This window comes from Bombina bombina, chromosome 3, assembly GCF_027579735.1.
Source record: "Bombina bombina isolate aBomBom1 chromosome 3, aBomBom1.pri, whole genome shotgun sequence".
NCBI lineage: Eukaryota > Metazoa > Chordata > Amphibia > Anura > Bombinatoridae > Bombina > Bombina bombina.
The window spans coordinates 246,477,629-246,493,986 of record NC_069501.1 but is presented as its reverse complement, the minus strand read 5'-3'; the positions used below and the strand labels follow the sequence as shown (position 1 = coordinate 246,493,986).

Genomic DNA, 16,358 nt, shown 5'->3' with positions numbered 1-16,358 from the left:
CATCAGATCTAAAATAAACGCAACTGAAGAAATAAGGGTGCAATCAAACCTTCTGTCCCTTAAACAGTTGTATTATTATAAAGGCAATAGAGCTGACTGGCTCTTAGCCCACAAACTTAGAATCTGTACACAGCAACGCCGAATTCCATTGATTAAAACCCCTAGAGGGACAGTACAGGCCCCCAAAGATATAGCAAGTGCATTTGCTCACTACTACACCAACTTATACAACTTGGACTCTTCCCTAGAAAGTTATAAAGCCCCTAAATGGCAAATAGATCAGTTTCTATCCTCTCTCCCTCTTCCAGCTTTGTCAGACGTGGACGCCCAAAGTCTAGCTGGCTCTCTGACCGCAGAAGACCTGAAACATGCGATTTCCTCGCTTCAATTAGCCCCGGGACCAGATGGGATCACCACTTTGTTCTACAAGACACCTTTGTCCCAAATTTCTTGAGGCTTCCATTATAACTCTGACTAAAGAGGGTAAAGATCACTCTCTTTGTGAGAATTACAGGCCGATCTCTCTCATTAATGTCGATATAAAACTGTACGCAAAAATTCTGGCCACAAGATTAAATAGACTGCTCCCAGATTTAGTGGACCCGGATCAGGTTGGCTTCATACCAGGTAGACAAGGCCCTGATAATACGAGGCGTCTATTTAACAACCACGGAAGCCGCGGACATGGGGGTCCCTCTCCCCGCCCTATCAATGGATGCAGAAAAAGCGTTCAATAGGGTGAGATAGGACTACATGTTATCAACCCTACAAGCGTTCGGTCTTCCGGATACCTTTATCACAGCAGTGAGATCCTTGTACTCTTGTCCCACAGCAAGGGTGAGGGGCCTGGGCTTTTGCTCAGACAAGGTGCAGATTTCTAACGGCACAAGGCAGGGATGGCCCCTCTCCCCTCTACTGTTCGCACTGGCTATTGAACCGCTGGCTGCGGCATTAAGGACCTCAACTCAAATTAAGGGCCTAACGCTGCACGATATCCCCCAGAAACTAGCCCTATATGCGGATGATTTGACTCGGTTTATCACAGAGCCAGAGGATTCACTTCCCGCTCTTTTTGAACTCTTAGATAGATTTGGTAGTATCTCTTACTATAAACTAAACTTAAGTAAAACAGAGGCATATCCTTTAAACTTATCTGACCCAGAACTAAATTTACTCAAAAAGGAGGTATCATTTCCAATGGTCCTTATCCGGTCTAAAACACCTTGGAGTGTTTCTCTCCCACGAGATTAGCACAGTCCTGGCAAAGAATTTTCATACTTTTCTCTCCCAACTCCAGACAGATCTGTGTTCCAGAAGATATGATGAAATCTCCTGGTTCGGGAAGAGTAGCCGCAGTAAAAATGATGCAGCTCCCCAAGTTAACATATTTCTTCCGATGCTTGCCAATAAAAGTTCCACTCTCACTGCTGAACAAACTCCAAGCGGTAATTAACAGGTATATATGGAATGGAAAGAGGCCTTGTATCGCTGCCTCCTTACTACAATGCCCAGTCTTGGCGGGAGGCCTGGGTCTCCCGAATATAAGACTCTACTACGAGGCTGCTCTCCTATCCCATATTTCAGAATGGAACTCAAAGGAGGCTCTCCCTCGCAGGCTAGAACACGAACAGGCTTTGATACCAGTCCCGAGGAAGAGGAGGCGGCAGGCACTACTACTCAGACCCACAAGCAAAAATGGTAAAAAACAAAAGTCTTTATTAGAGGCACTTAGCCATGTTAAAAGGCAGACTGACAGGCAGGGGAAACAGCACAAACAAGGACTTACGCGTTTCGCGCCCCCTAGTGGCGCTTACTCATAGACTGTTGTCTATGTTACAACCTAGACTATTTATAGGCTAATCAGAAAAAAGGTTAACCCTTCAGCAGCCAAATAAAAACAGGTTAAAAACATAGATAGTGCTGAGTAGATTCAGGACAATTGAAATCAACAATTGATAAACAAAATTACAGTGTACACAGTCACAGAATGTAGGAGCTAATAATAAAGCTATTACATGCATCAGGATACAAAATTCGAAAACCAAATATTGAAAAAAGTTAAGCTAAATCAAAAAATATATATACTTTAATTTTCTAAGATAAAGGAATGTGTACCTTATATTAAGAAAAAGCTTAGATAATTTGGTTTCTATATGGTTTTCTATATTTTTAGCTAGAGGAAAAACTATTGTTAGACATAATACAATTTGCTGAAGCACAGTAATGTTAACCTAAGAAAAGGTGAAAAGGCAAATGAGCGGCAGATTTCAAGCCATAGATGTCAGGCATTGATAACCAAACATAGTCTAGTTATCAATAAAATAACTGATATCACATTCCCTATTCATGCCAGTAGGATGGCGTGTTTTAAGTTTTAAAATCCAATATAATTCTTTCTTCTCTAATATCTTGGACTTATTACCTCCTCTAGGGGGAACTATTGCTATGTCTATGATTTGCAAAGCCAATTCCGCTTGATTAGAAAAATGAACATAATTAAAATGGTTGGCAACAGCAGAATCAGATTCATAGTTTTTAGTATCCCTAATATGTTCATTGAATCTGGTTCTGACATTGCGTGATGTCATACCTACATATTGGCAGAAACAAAGTTTGCATGTAAGTAGGTAAACCGCATATTGAGTGGAACAATTGGCATAAAAGTCTATCTTATAAATGTTGTTATCAGCAGAGCAGTGAAAAGTGTCACCCTGTAGGATGTTAGGACACGCATAGCATATTTTGGCCCCACATTTATAAGTGCCTTTTTTGGACAACCAGTTTTTTGAAGTACCTTGGGGTGTATTCTTAACCATACTAGGAGATAGTATTTGACCCAGTGTTTTAGACTTTTTTGGGACAAATCTGAATTTATGAATATATTTACAAAGTACATCATCAGTGGCCAGTATTGGTAAATGCTTTTTTAAGATATTAATTATATCCTGATACTGCTGACTGTATTCAGTCGTGAATACTATTGAGTCTTCAAAGCTGTTTTCCTTAGGCCTGGTGTATAAAACATTTTGATGATGAGTGCTAACCATTTTTCTGCATTTTTCTAACTTCTGAAACTTATAGCCTCTTCTAGTTAATCTATTTCTGAGTTCTATGGACTGTTGTTCATAGATCTCATCAGATTTGGTATTGCGTCTGAGTCTTAAAAATTGTGATTTGGGTATAGATTCGATAAGATGTTGTGGATGTTGAGAAGTGGCGTGGAGTATTGTGTTGCCAGCTGTGGTCTTTCTGAATGTTTTGGTCACTATATGGTTATCAATAATTTGAAGGGTTAAGTCCAAGTAATTCACACTTACTCTATTAAAGACCCCAGTGAATTTTAGACCCATTTCATTGTTATTACAAAAGTCAATGAATTCATGAAACAGTGTATCATCAACTGGTTTTTTGACTATGAAAAGAAGGTCATCTATATAGGGTACCAGTAATTCTATGTCTTCACACCAAGGGTTCGTTGGCGTATACACATATAATAACTCCCACCAGGCAACAAAAATATTGGCAAATGAGGGTGCATATTTAGCCCCCATGGCTGTGCCACATGTTTGTAAATAATATTGGTTGTCGAATAAAAAATAATTATGTGACAAAAGAAATCTCAATACCTCACAAACATATTCAATAATAGGGGATTCCAAATTAGAGTCCCTATGCAAGAAAAATTCAACTGCCTGTATACCCAAACTTTGCGGGATAGAGGTATATAAGGAGGTTATGTCTATGACGACCCAAGTGAAGTTAGATTGCCAATTAATGGTATCTAATGTATTTAGGAGATGTGAACTATCTCTAAGATAACTAAGTTGTGAAGTGGCAATAGGCTGTAGTATAGAATCTAACCATTCTCCTAATGGTTCAAACAAGGAGCCAATACCAGCCACTATGGGTCTACCCGGTGGAGAATCTAGACTCTTATGTATTTTAGGTACATGATGGAATACGGGACATATTGGATTTTCAGGTAACAGGGAATTCATATCTTGTTCTTTAAAAACTCCCAAGGTAATTCCATCAGCAATTAGTTGTTTAAGGCTATGTTTGAAAATATTAGTAGGATTGCTACTCAATAGACGATATGTGCCTCTATCAGACAGCTGTCTGTAAGCTTCACTGAAATAGCTAGTCTTGTTCATGACCACAATGCTGCCTCCCTTATCAGAATTACGAATTACAATGTTATTGTTGTTACTTAAAGACTTAACAGCTAGTCTTTCTCTATATGTGAGATTAGGGGAGGCAGCATTATTGTCAGTATCTCTTTCTAGGCGCAATATATCTGCCTGAACTGCATTTACTAAAGGCCCCCTAGAATTCTTTGGATAAAACTCAGAATTATGTTTATTGGGTCTTGGTACTGAATGAGGATTGGAATCCTGATTGTTATAGCTGTCTGAGTATAGATCTTCTAGAGTGGTTAAAGCACATGCATCCTGAAATGCTAAATGAGAGACATCAGGATTATGTTGAAGACTTACTACATTTTTGTTTGGAGGTATATCATTAACTCTATTCTGTGCAAAAAACCTTTTGAGAGACAATTTGCGCACAAATTTATTCACATCTAATAATGTATTGAAGCTTGAGAATTTGTTAGTAGGTGCAAACCCAAGTCCTTTTGATAAGACTTTAATTTCCTCTTTAGATAATGAGTAGTCCGAAATATTGACCACACTTAAATCATAAGAGGATGGAGATAAAGTCTCTTTAACAGATGACTCAATTGGTAACTTCACTTCTTCTTTTTGTTCTTTGCTTGACCTTTTGCTTCTCCATCTTCTCTTTCTTCTTTCTCTTTTGGAATAATTTTTCTTGTTTTTGTTCGGCCTGTCCTTTGGATCTCCTCTGGTTCGTCCACTGCTGGCACCTGTAAAAAAGCAGAGGAAGAAGAGAGAGAGGGAGAAGAGGAGAGAGAAGAGGGAATAGAGGAACTGGGAGAAACCCCAGTGCTCCTCGATGTAACATCTGAATCAGTGGACTCTCCATCATTACTGAATACTACTTTTCTTTTTTGTTTGTTTTTCAGAATAGACTTAGGATATTCTTTCAAGTCATCTTCGCTTTTGGGACTTTGTTGGCTTTTCCCAGTATTGTTGCTTTTATTAGCTTTCTTATTTTTCCAGAATGATTCCTTTCTTTGCTTTCGAACAGCAGCCCAGTTATAAACTTTATTTAGTTCATAATCTTCTTTATCACGATTTAATTTATTGCTTTTTCTGGAAGCTTGTTCAGCATCAAATTTATTTATGGCCTCATCCATCTTCTTTTTATTTTCAACATAATTAGTGCAATGTTCATAATTTCTCAAGTCTTCTTTTTTCACTTTAATTTCTGATTGTAACTGTGCACGCTTCTTTGTCTTAACTCTTACCAGAATGTTAATGAGTTTAAATGAGCACTCAGATAAGGCAGTATTCCAATCATCCATATCAGTGCTATCTTCAAACTCAAAAGAGGGATATTTTTTTATTCTTAAACCTCTTGGTATGCGTTGATGATCCAGATATTTCTGAAATGCTATGATATCCCACATGAGTCTTAAGTCTGTTGTCAGAGAATGTTGTAGTGATTTAAAGGATTTCTTTATATACAAATTATCATTACCTAGGTCATCTGAAAAAATTTGATCAAAAAACTTTTTCCTTGTAATGAGATCAAAAATCTCATAACAGTAATCTGTAGTTTGATCCTCTGATGGATCTGATGCAATATTATCGTCTGTGTACTCTGTGTCATCCACATTATTGGCACCTGTATCCACCCCTGCCATGTCAAGTCAAGAAAGTAATGGGTCTGTATACGTGAGTAGCTGGACAAACTCCGATATTATACAATAAGGCACAAAAATAAAGTAAGTCTAAGCTAGGATATAGACTAACTATAATGTCCTTTGGTAATGGTTGGTCAAATGGGTAATCCCACTATGAACTGAGTGTAACAATTGAACTGCAATGTGTCGCCGTGAACTTATTGTTTGCTTAAAACAAAGTTCATTTGAAAAGCAAGCCGGTTTCAAAACAGCCATACCAGTCCACCTATCGCTGATGGACCTAATTTGGATCCCGGCTCACTGTGCCTCGGATTATCTGATTCACAACAAAATCTTACAGCATTGTAGGAACTCCTGGTCACACCTCCGTCACCACAATCTGGTCTCCCCACACCCATCACCATATCACTCAATGGCAGGACTTCTATTGGGACTTCCCTCTACTGGACCGGCAGCACGTCGGGCCCTGTCCACTCTGAAAATTACAGACTTCCTCTCGGGAAGTAATCAAGTGGCCCATGAAGTACTGGCTCATAAATATGATATCCAGCCTAAATTTAGATTTGATCTGCTAAGACTCTCCTCCATACTAAAACCATGGGGCTTCCTGGATGCTCCCCACAGACCACTCACACCCTGGGAGAAGTGGCTATCCACAGACTCAACATATCTCCCCCTTGTCCTTCCATTACCAAATTCTCCTGAATGCTCCTAAACTTATTAAAACTAGGCAAATGGAGGATTGGGAGAGAGATTAGGGGGTGGATCTACCAACAGAAGTTTGGTCAGAGGCAATTCAACATACTAAGTCATCCATTCACTGCATAACTCTCTTTGAGTTGTTCTATAAGCTACTGACTAGATGGCATTATGTTCCTTCTAAGCTACACAAAATGTATCCGAGCAGCTCTCCCCTTTGCTGGAGAGGATGCCAACAAGTAGGTGACCCCCAACATATTTGGTGGACTTGCCCAATTATAGCTCCCCTGTGGAGCAAGTTGGAGGTCTTGTGCCGCCATTTGGGGTTGATTGTCTCCCTACCCCCGGAAATGGCCCTAGTTCACGCCGGACTGCGGCCTCTCCCCGTGCCGAGTCTCATTCTGCTGATAACAATCATGATGGCGAATTGCTAATTGCAAGGAATTGGAAGAAACCTGACTGCCCTAACTGGCAGGCATTGACCCATCTCATTTCCTACTTTCGGTCTATGGAAAGTTATGTATATAGCTCCCGCCAACAGACAGACCTGTATGCTTTGGTGTGGGAGCCTTGGGACCTTTTGGGAGAGAACAAGATTCTTTCTATTTGAAAAAAAGATGGCAGCCAAGAATAACTCCTAAAATGTACTGATCGAGAGGGGTATGCATTATTCCCCCCTCCCCCATGATTGGGCATACAGATGTTTCCCCCCCCCCCTTTTTTTTTTTTTCTTTCCCTCTTTTTCTTTCTCCCCCCTCACCACTTTCCCTGTCCTGCCCTATTTAAACACCCACTAGTCAGTGAATGACTGCACGATTCTTTGTCCAAGAGCACACTCTGTTATACACATGGATTTCATTTTTGTATTCTAAACTCTAATGGAACAATTGTTTATCTAATGCTTTACAAACTCATTTATAATGTTAAAGATGTATTCTTTGTGGTTAATTTACGTGAGGTAGATAACTCATTATTGTTACACCTGATGATGTTTGTATGTTATCTGCCTATTTTGAAATGTAGCTTCTCGCCCAAACTTGTTTTCATATGTACATTATTTTGTTCATTGAATGCGGTTTGGTGAACTATACTTCAAATAAAAATTATTTAAAAAAAAAAAAAAAAGAGAACTTAAATAAGGGGGCAGTCTGCAGAGGCTTAGATACGTAATCAAAGAGGTAAAAAGTGTATTAATATAACTGTGTTGGTTGTGCAAAACTGGGGAATTGGTAACAAAGGGATTCTCTATCTTTTTAAACAATAATAATTCTGGAGTAGACTGTCCAATTTAAACATGCACTAAGCTCTCTCTACTGTGAATAAATCTACTTTTAAAGAGACATGTTACCCATATTGTAAATCACTTGAAAGTTGTGCAGCACAGATCTAAAAAAGCCGATTAGTAAATATCACATGAACTTCTCTATGTAAAAAGATATTTTACATCAAAATGTCCTCAGTAGCCACACCACCCTGTTAAGAGACTTTAGGCATCATCATTTATATTGCAGAGTTACATCTGGAAAATATAGTATTTAAAAAAAAAATCTCATTTGTCTATTCTCACACACTGATTTTCCCTTAACAGAATATGAAAATACTGACAAATGTAAGCGTTCTGCTGAATTAAAAAAAAAAAAAAAAAAAAAACACTCAAGAAAACACAGATCTAGCTACATGCAAACCTGCATTACAATACGTACAGTAGCTTTGTTCACAATTTTTAAGTATTTGTTTTTTCCACACACACACACACACATATATTGTATTTGTCTATAATCATACAGGAACAATACACATATACACATTTGTTTATAATCATACAGGTACACATATATTACATTTATTTATAATCGTACAGGCATACATACACATATAGTATATAAAATTTGTCTATAATCATACAGGAACAATACACATATACACACATATATTACAGTTTATAATCGTACAGGCAAACATACACACACATATATATATACTCATATATAACATTTGTTTATAATCATACAGGCACACACACACACACACATATATATTACAGTTTATAATAGTACAGGCTCACATACACATATTACATTTGTTTATAATCATACAGGCACACACACACATATATACTCATATATAACATTTGTTTATAATCGTACAGGCACACACACACACATTTATTACAGTTTATAATAGTACAGGCTTACATACACATATTACATTTGTTTATAATCGTACAGGCATACACACACACACATATATACTCATATATAACATTTGTTTATAATCGTACAGGCACACACACATATATTACAGTTTATAATAGTACAGGCTCACATACACATATTACATTTGTTTATAATCGTACAGGCACACACACACACACACACACACACATATATATACTCATATATAACATTTGTTTATAATCGTACAGGCTTACATACACATATTACATTTGTTTATAATCGTACAGGCATACACACACACACACACATATATACTCATATATAACATTTGTTTATAATCGTACAGGCACACACACACACATATTACAGTTTATAATAGTACAGGCTTACATACACATATTACATTTGTTTATAATCGTACAGGCATACACACACACACACACACACACATATATATATACTCATATATAACATTTGTTTATAATCGTACAGGCACACACACACACACACACACACACACACACATATATTACAGTTTATAATAGTACAGGATCACATACACATATTACATTTGTTTATAATCGTACAGGCACACATACACATATATACTCATATATAACATTTGTTTATAATCTTACAGGCACACATACACACACATTACATTTGTTTATAATCGTACAGGCACACATACACATATATATTCATATATAACAACATTTGTTTATAATCTTACAGGCACACAAACACACACATTACAGTTGTTTATAATCATACAGGCATACACACACACACACATATATACTCATATATAACATTTGTTTATAAACTTACAGACACACATACACACACATTACATTTGTTTATAATCGTACAGGCTTACATACACATATTACATTTGTTTATAATCGTACAGGCACACACACATATATACTCATATATAACATTTGTTTATAATCGTACAGGCACACACACATATATTACAGTTTATAATAGTACAGGCTTACATACACATATTACATTTGTTTATAATCGTACAGGCACACATACACATATATACTCGTATATAACATTTGTTTATAAACTTATAGACACACATACACACACATTACATTTGTTTATAATCGTACAGGCACACATACACATATATATTCATATATAACAACATTTGTTTATAATCTTACAGGCACACATACACACACATTACAGTTGTTTATAATCATACAGGCACACACATTACATCGCACTGCAAGCGATGCGGCGCAAGCCAAAGCAGCTGCTTCGCATCGCGCCACATCGCTTCTGAAGTTCAAATATTTCATCTCTGAGTGCTCAGCTACGCAACCTCACATGGCAGAGTGCTCAGAGATGAAAAGGCAGAACACACTGAGCCCGCACAGCTGCATCTACACGCTGTGCGCTGCTCCGTTTGCAGTGTGTCACAGCCTTTAAGGCTCTGTTCCCTTCTCTTCTCAATCTACACGTCATAAGGTTCCCTAATAAAGTCCCACGGGTTTCAATATCATTTGTATGCCAACAACAAATCTACATCTCTGCTCCAGATCTATCTCCTTCCTTGCTGACCCGTGTCACTAACTGTCCTTCTCACATCTCTTCATGGATGTCCTCTCACTACCTTAAGCTAAATCTCTCCAAAACTGAACTCCTTATTTTCCCCCTTCAAAATCTCCACCCCCCATCTCTCTATGGCATCTATTTATCAAGCCGTCAACCGCAAATACGCTGGAATTCCGCAGCGTAATTGTGGAGAGCCTGATTCCCCTTATTTATCAAACCCTACAGACCGGCAAAAGTAGAATTTTGTGACGTAGCATACAATCCGACGGTCAAAATCCGACACAGATCGATGCTTACGTCAATACAGATGTTCCGAATGCAAATTCTGCACTATCTGACTACTTTTGCAAATTTCTACCAGGTACGCTCGGCACTATTCTGGCCCAGCGTACCTGGTTTTCAATCCGCCGCCTCCAGGGACATAGGAATCAATGGGAGTCTGAAAGCAGCGGAAGCTTATGTTCGCTGCTGCGCGATATCCCATTGATTCCTATGGGAGAATAAAGTTACGTTTACACCAAACCCCTAACATAAGCCCCGAGTCTAAACACCCCTAATCTGCCGCCCCCTACACCGTCGCCACCTACATTATACTTATTATCCCCTAATCTGCCACCCCGCCACCGCCACCTACATTATACTTATTAACCCCTAATCTGCCCCTACAGTACATAGACACACATACACATTTGTTTATATACAGACACACGTATTAAATTTGTTTATATAAATAGACACATACACATATTAGATTTGTTTATATACATAAAAAAAAGTAAATTGAAAGTCAATTCATGAAATAAAATAAGACTGGAGTGATATTCTGCATTTCATAAAAAGTCCTAGATGTCTTGTGTGTATACGTTTGTCTTGGTGCACTCCGTGTCTTATTACAGGCTTTGTGTCACCTCCTCATATCATATGAACATGGTTATAAATGTTTAACTGAATGAGCCCACAACATGAACAATCATTTACACAGTCATTGCCTCAGTTTTAACCATGTGACTGCAAGTGCTTGGACAGAAAAGAGCTAACGTTTTATACGGCCCATTACAATATCACACACACATTTTATATATATATATATATATATATATATATATATATATATATATATATATATATATATATATATTCTTGGCATAAATATAAAAAATGTAAGTGACACACAGAGTACAAAACTATAAAATGTGTGTTCTGTCTGGAGTTTGTTAACCAATTAGCTGTGTAGAAATATGTTTAAGAGTAATAAAACAGACTGTTCATGTTATTAACCACAACAGTTATGTGCAGGATATTTTTAATAACAGAATAGGCGAAGTAGCCACAAATGAAACCTGAAAAAGGAAGTTTGATAAACAGAAAAACTCAGATGTAACCTAAAGATCCACAAAAGCTTTACAGTATAATGTCACATTTCACAACAGAGAAAGACTGAGAATCTCACAGAACTGAAGTTCATCTGTAGGTTCCTAAATGAAAACAAATACCACAAAATCAAAGATTATCTCACAAGCAGACTTCCTCAAATTTTTGAAGGTCAAGACAGGGATTTCAGAACTCCATTTAATATCAATGAAAGAAAAATAAATCCAATACAGTATTCCTTTACCAAAGGCTGAAAATTCCTGATGTACTTCATTTTCAATTTAATTAGTCTTAAAGGATTCCAAAACTTTACTATTTTCAGTAACAACCTGACTATCGTTTTCAAACAACAAACGTTTATATAACATAACTTACCTATTTTTACTGTAAAATTATCTTTCTGAAGACTTTAAAATTAGAATTTATATTTAGAGCATGACGTCAGTACAGCCAGCACTCTAATATGGGCCGTGCACTACCAAACACAATCGCCAATCCGATTCCCATTTCATGCATATCATTAAGTCACTATGTCATCACCAGGCGCATGCGCTTTGTGTTCCTTATTGTTGGGGAGATTCTCTCAGTGCAGCGCTCAGTTCTTACCTGCTCTATGCAGCGTTGTCATCTGCTCTCTCTAAAACTGATACAGAGGGTCTGCTGGTTTGATGGTGACGTATACTATGGACTGAATATCGCACATGCACATAGCGGCATTTGTCTGCCATTTTGATAACCTGGGTTATCGGTCAGTATTGGAGGATGAAAAAGACTAGCTGGCGGTGGGTTTGGAAATTGATCAATTTTCAAAGTTGAATTTATAATAAATGGTATTAATTGGAACGCAATGCCTATTACAAATATATGAAGCTATATTAATCTTGCAATAGAAGATTACTTTTTTTCATGGTTTAGTGTCCCTTTAACCTCTAAAAGTCTCATCACACTACACAAGAGATGAGATTTATTAAGGGGACAGTAAAGTCAAAATTAAAATAGAACATGCAGTTTTAAACAACTTTCCAATAGACTTCTATTACCAAATCTGCTTTGTTCTTTTGGTGTCCTTTGTTGAAACACATACCTAGGTAGACTCAGGAGCAACAATGCACTAATGGGGCCTACTACTGACTGGTCTCTGCACATATATGCCTCTTGTCATTGGATCATTAAATGTGCTCAGCTACCTCCCAGTGCTGAATTGTTCCTCCTTCAGCAAAGGATACAGAGAGAATGAAGCAAATTTGCTTATAGAAGTAAATTGGAAAGTTGTTTAGTAGAATGTTGTCCAAATGTGAGCTTCTCAGATGATGAACATCCAAACTGAAGTATTTAATCAATTCTGTTTAAAATAAGAACATAAATTACAAGGACAAGCCACTTCTAAGCATAGTGCTGAATAAATGCTCATTTCCATTGTGCCGTACCGCTTCTATGCTCTGATTCCCCTGCTGGTTTTCATGCATCAGTCCTCGAATCTCGTCTCTCTGTCTGTCCACCACCTGCTTCAACTTCAGCATCAGATCACGTTCCTCTCGCACAGCACATTCTTAACACAACACAAAATATTATCTCACATATGATGACTATAAAACAACCTTTTAAGGCAACAAAAAACATTCTTAGGGAAATGATCTATTCTTCTTTCTGTTGGTTCCAAAATCTCAGACAATATGATGTGCTAAGGAACTACTTATTCTATTACTATATTAACCCTACTTTGGCAACAAAAGAGAGCTACAACGTGTGGTAACCACTGACCTTGTAGCTGCAAACATTCCTCTAACTCTCTGCCTTCTAGTAAAGTAAGATTAAGAAATGGTTATAAGTATATAAACAAGAAATGCCAGGTTATAAATCTGTTTGCAGTAAGGATACATTTATTATAAAATATTAGAGTGAGGTGCAGATTGGAAATGTGATCTAACAAAACAGAAAAAATCCAGATAATCAAGATGCCATAACTTTAATGAGTCTATAAGGAAGGGACATTCCATCGCAAACTGTTTTGCCTCTATACAGACCCTGAGTAGCTTGCTAAAGAATTTTACAGCAGTTAAAAGGGGTTTTTGTTGGGGGTTTTTTACTCTGAGATTAGAATGGACATGCACAAAGTAGTGATCTCACAGCTTCATAAGCTGATTGGTGAGTATGAGGAACTATAAAATTCAAGGGACATTCTAGTACAAAGTAAAAATATTAAAACAATTTTCTGTTCTATATAACCTCACATAACTAGCAGGGGTGTAGGTGTTGCAGTTGCTACTGGGCTTCCAGCTAGATCTGGAAATAGGCTGCAGAAATGCTCAACCTTTTAAAGGAGACAAGTGTGCTACATAAGGCTCCGCCCTGTAAGAGCACCATCCTACAGGGCTAGTTAGTAAAACTCTATCCAATCCCATTTGAGTTACTCATTTTACATATTTTGTAAATCTTGGGGAATGGCCCCTGGGGTATCATGTTACACAGCTGTTAATTCTAGCTAATAATGAATGAAAGCGCTAATCTATTTTATGTTTAAAATAAATTAATGCTTTGGGACACATGCTCAATGACTCCACCTCTCCACTGTGGATTATCACAGCCAGGTCTCACCATTTCTTTCTTATGGCCCAGAGATGATAAACTTTCTCTTTTAATATTTTGTTTTATTGTGTAGTGTGAGCACGACCACACAACTTCCTCTGTTAATAAGGGACTTAAAAATATATATATATTTGTAGCAGTTTGCAAAAATACTTCCTTCCCTGTGCATGGTTGGTCTACTGTAAGCACACAGATATCACAAATTTACTCCCCATGGTGATCACCTGTAATTGACTGACCACTCATTACAGAGAGGGACCTTTCTTACAATTGAGTGTTCTAATGTCCTTCTAGATCAAGCAGATTGGCAGAGCATGCAATTTTAAAACATTTCTAATTTACATCTATTATCTAATTTGATTTGAATGTGTTCATCAAGCTCACAGTAGTGCATTGCTGCTCCTTAAACAAAGGATACAAAGAGAAAGAAGCAAATTTGATAATATAAGTATATTTGTCTAAAATTGTATATATAGGGTAACTGCACTCTCACTCTGCACTCTCACTTCCACAGAGTCAGGGACCATTGTGCCATATCCAAATAGATAGATATATTTATATTATATATATATATATATATATATATATATATATATATATATATATATATATATATATATATATATATATATATATATATATATATATATATATATATATATATATATACATACACACACCTGTAATTTCACCTGTGATCACCTGTAATTTAGAGGGTTGCGCCACCTCTCATTAGAACACACAGAATCTAATCTTTCAAAAAAAAAATTTTTCCCTATCCCTACACTTGGTGAAGGTCTCAGTATATCTCCCCCCCCCATCAGACAATGAGGAACTGCCACTTGCCTGGGTTTTTTTTCCATCTTCAAGTGTAACATCAACACGCACTGCGTAAAGACATCAAATCACAGACACAAGAAAGCTAGCAAGAGACCTTATTCTGCAACTATAGAACTAGGAGTGTGGGTCATATATAAAGGACAGCATGTAGATATCCTGGCTACAACATAGGCCTCTTGTTTTTGGGACAAGCACACAAAACCAATAGATGTTTGATATCTCTTTAATAGAGAAATTCAGATAAAACCTAGAAAACAAATACAGCCTTTTTGTCATGATCATGTAATAAAAACTAAAAAGAGACAGGAGGTTTAACTTTATATGCAACCTTAAAGATATGGGCAGTGGTTCTGATTCATGTTTGTGTCACTTAAAACATGGTACATTTTTTGCCTCTTAATTATGATGATAGATAATTAGGTATACCAACAAAGTCAATACTGGTACTTACCTTCCTGTGATTTTGTATCTGCCAATTGCCCCAAGAGCGTTTGATTCTCTTCAGTCAGCTGTGACAGACGGTTCTGCAGTTCATGCTCCTTCCTCTGAGCTTCAAACAGTTTCTGTTGCAGATCCTACATAAAAAAGTGTATTTAAAAGGGACATTGAATAAAAATAAAAAAAAGTCTATCATCCGTACGAAAAAGCTGCATATGCACGTCAGCCCGATGGGTTGTTGATTTCTGCTGCTGTCTCTTGTTTACATAGTTATTCATAATTTATATATAGATTCTTGTTTCATCATGCAAAAGTGGCGACTTTAAATGATAAACAATTTAATACACTCCAGCAGGTAAAATGTATCAGTGGTAACTCAACATGGAGAATTGTTTACAGTACATTGTCCCTTTAAGCTGCCCAATCTAACAAGTTTACCCCTTTTTCCACATCTAGAGCTGACCCTGGTCTAATAGTTTGTACAAACAATACAATGCCACGCTCTAGGTCCTGATTTTAAATCAGCATGAGCTCAACCTCTATTACACAAATACAGGCCGCAACATTGAACAACATTTATATTGAAGGAAACATAAACATAAATGCTCTACTATTAACCACCACACCAAAGTCATTCTGGCTTTGATTGACTACGTTTTGCATAAATAGTGCTGGGAAAAATATACCCATAATAACAGTATGTATTTATAATAATCCTAAAAAAAAATTGTGAGTAGTCATAAACAGACATTATCAGCTCTAAAAGTATATCTGTAATATGATGTTGACCCTTCAGTGCCAAAGATTGTACTTAGGAAAAATATCTAAGTAGTTTTCTTATTTTCAGTAAGACAACCATTATTCACCAGTTTTCTTCATGTTTA

General features: G+C 37.0%; 1 protein-coding gene across 1 annotated transcript in view; it reads right to left on the bottom strand.

Annotated features, from left to right (window-relative positions):
• Positions 1-16,358, bottom strand: part of RILP (Rab interacting lysosomal protein) — a 119,856-nt gene that overhangs the window by 83,210 nt on the left and 20,288 nt on the right. Inside the window, exons 2-3 of the mRNA XM_053706230.1 lie at positions 15,488-15,611; positions 13,038-13,159 (exon numbers count right to left, since the gene is read on the bottom strand). Of these exons, the coding sequence (XP_053562205.1) occupies positions 13,038-13,159; positions 15,488-15,611 (246 nt within the window). The remainder of the gene's footprint in view (positions 1-13,037; positions 13,160-15,487; positions 15,612-16,358) is intronic.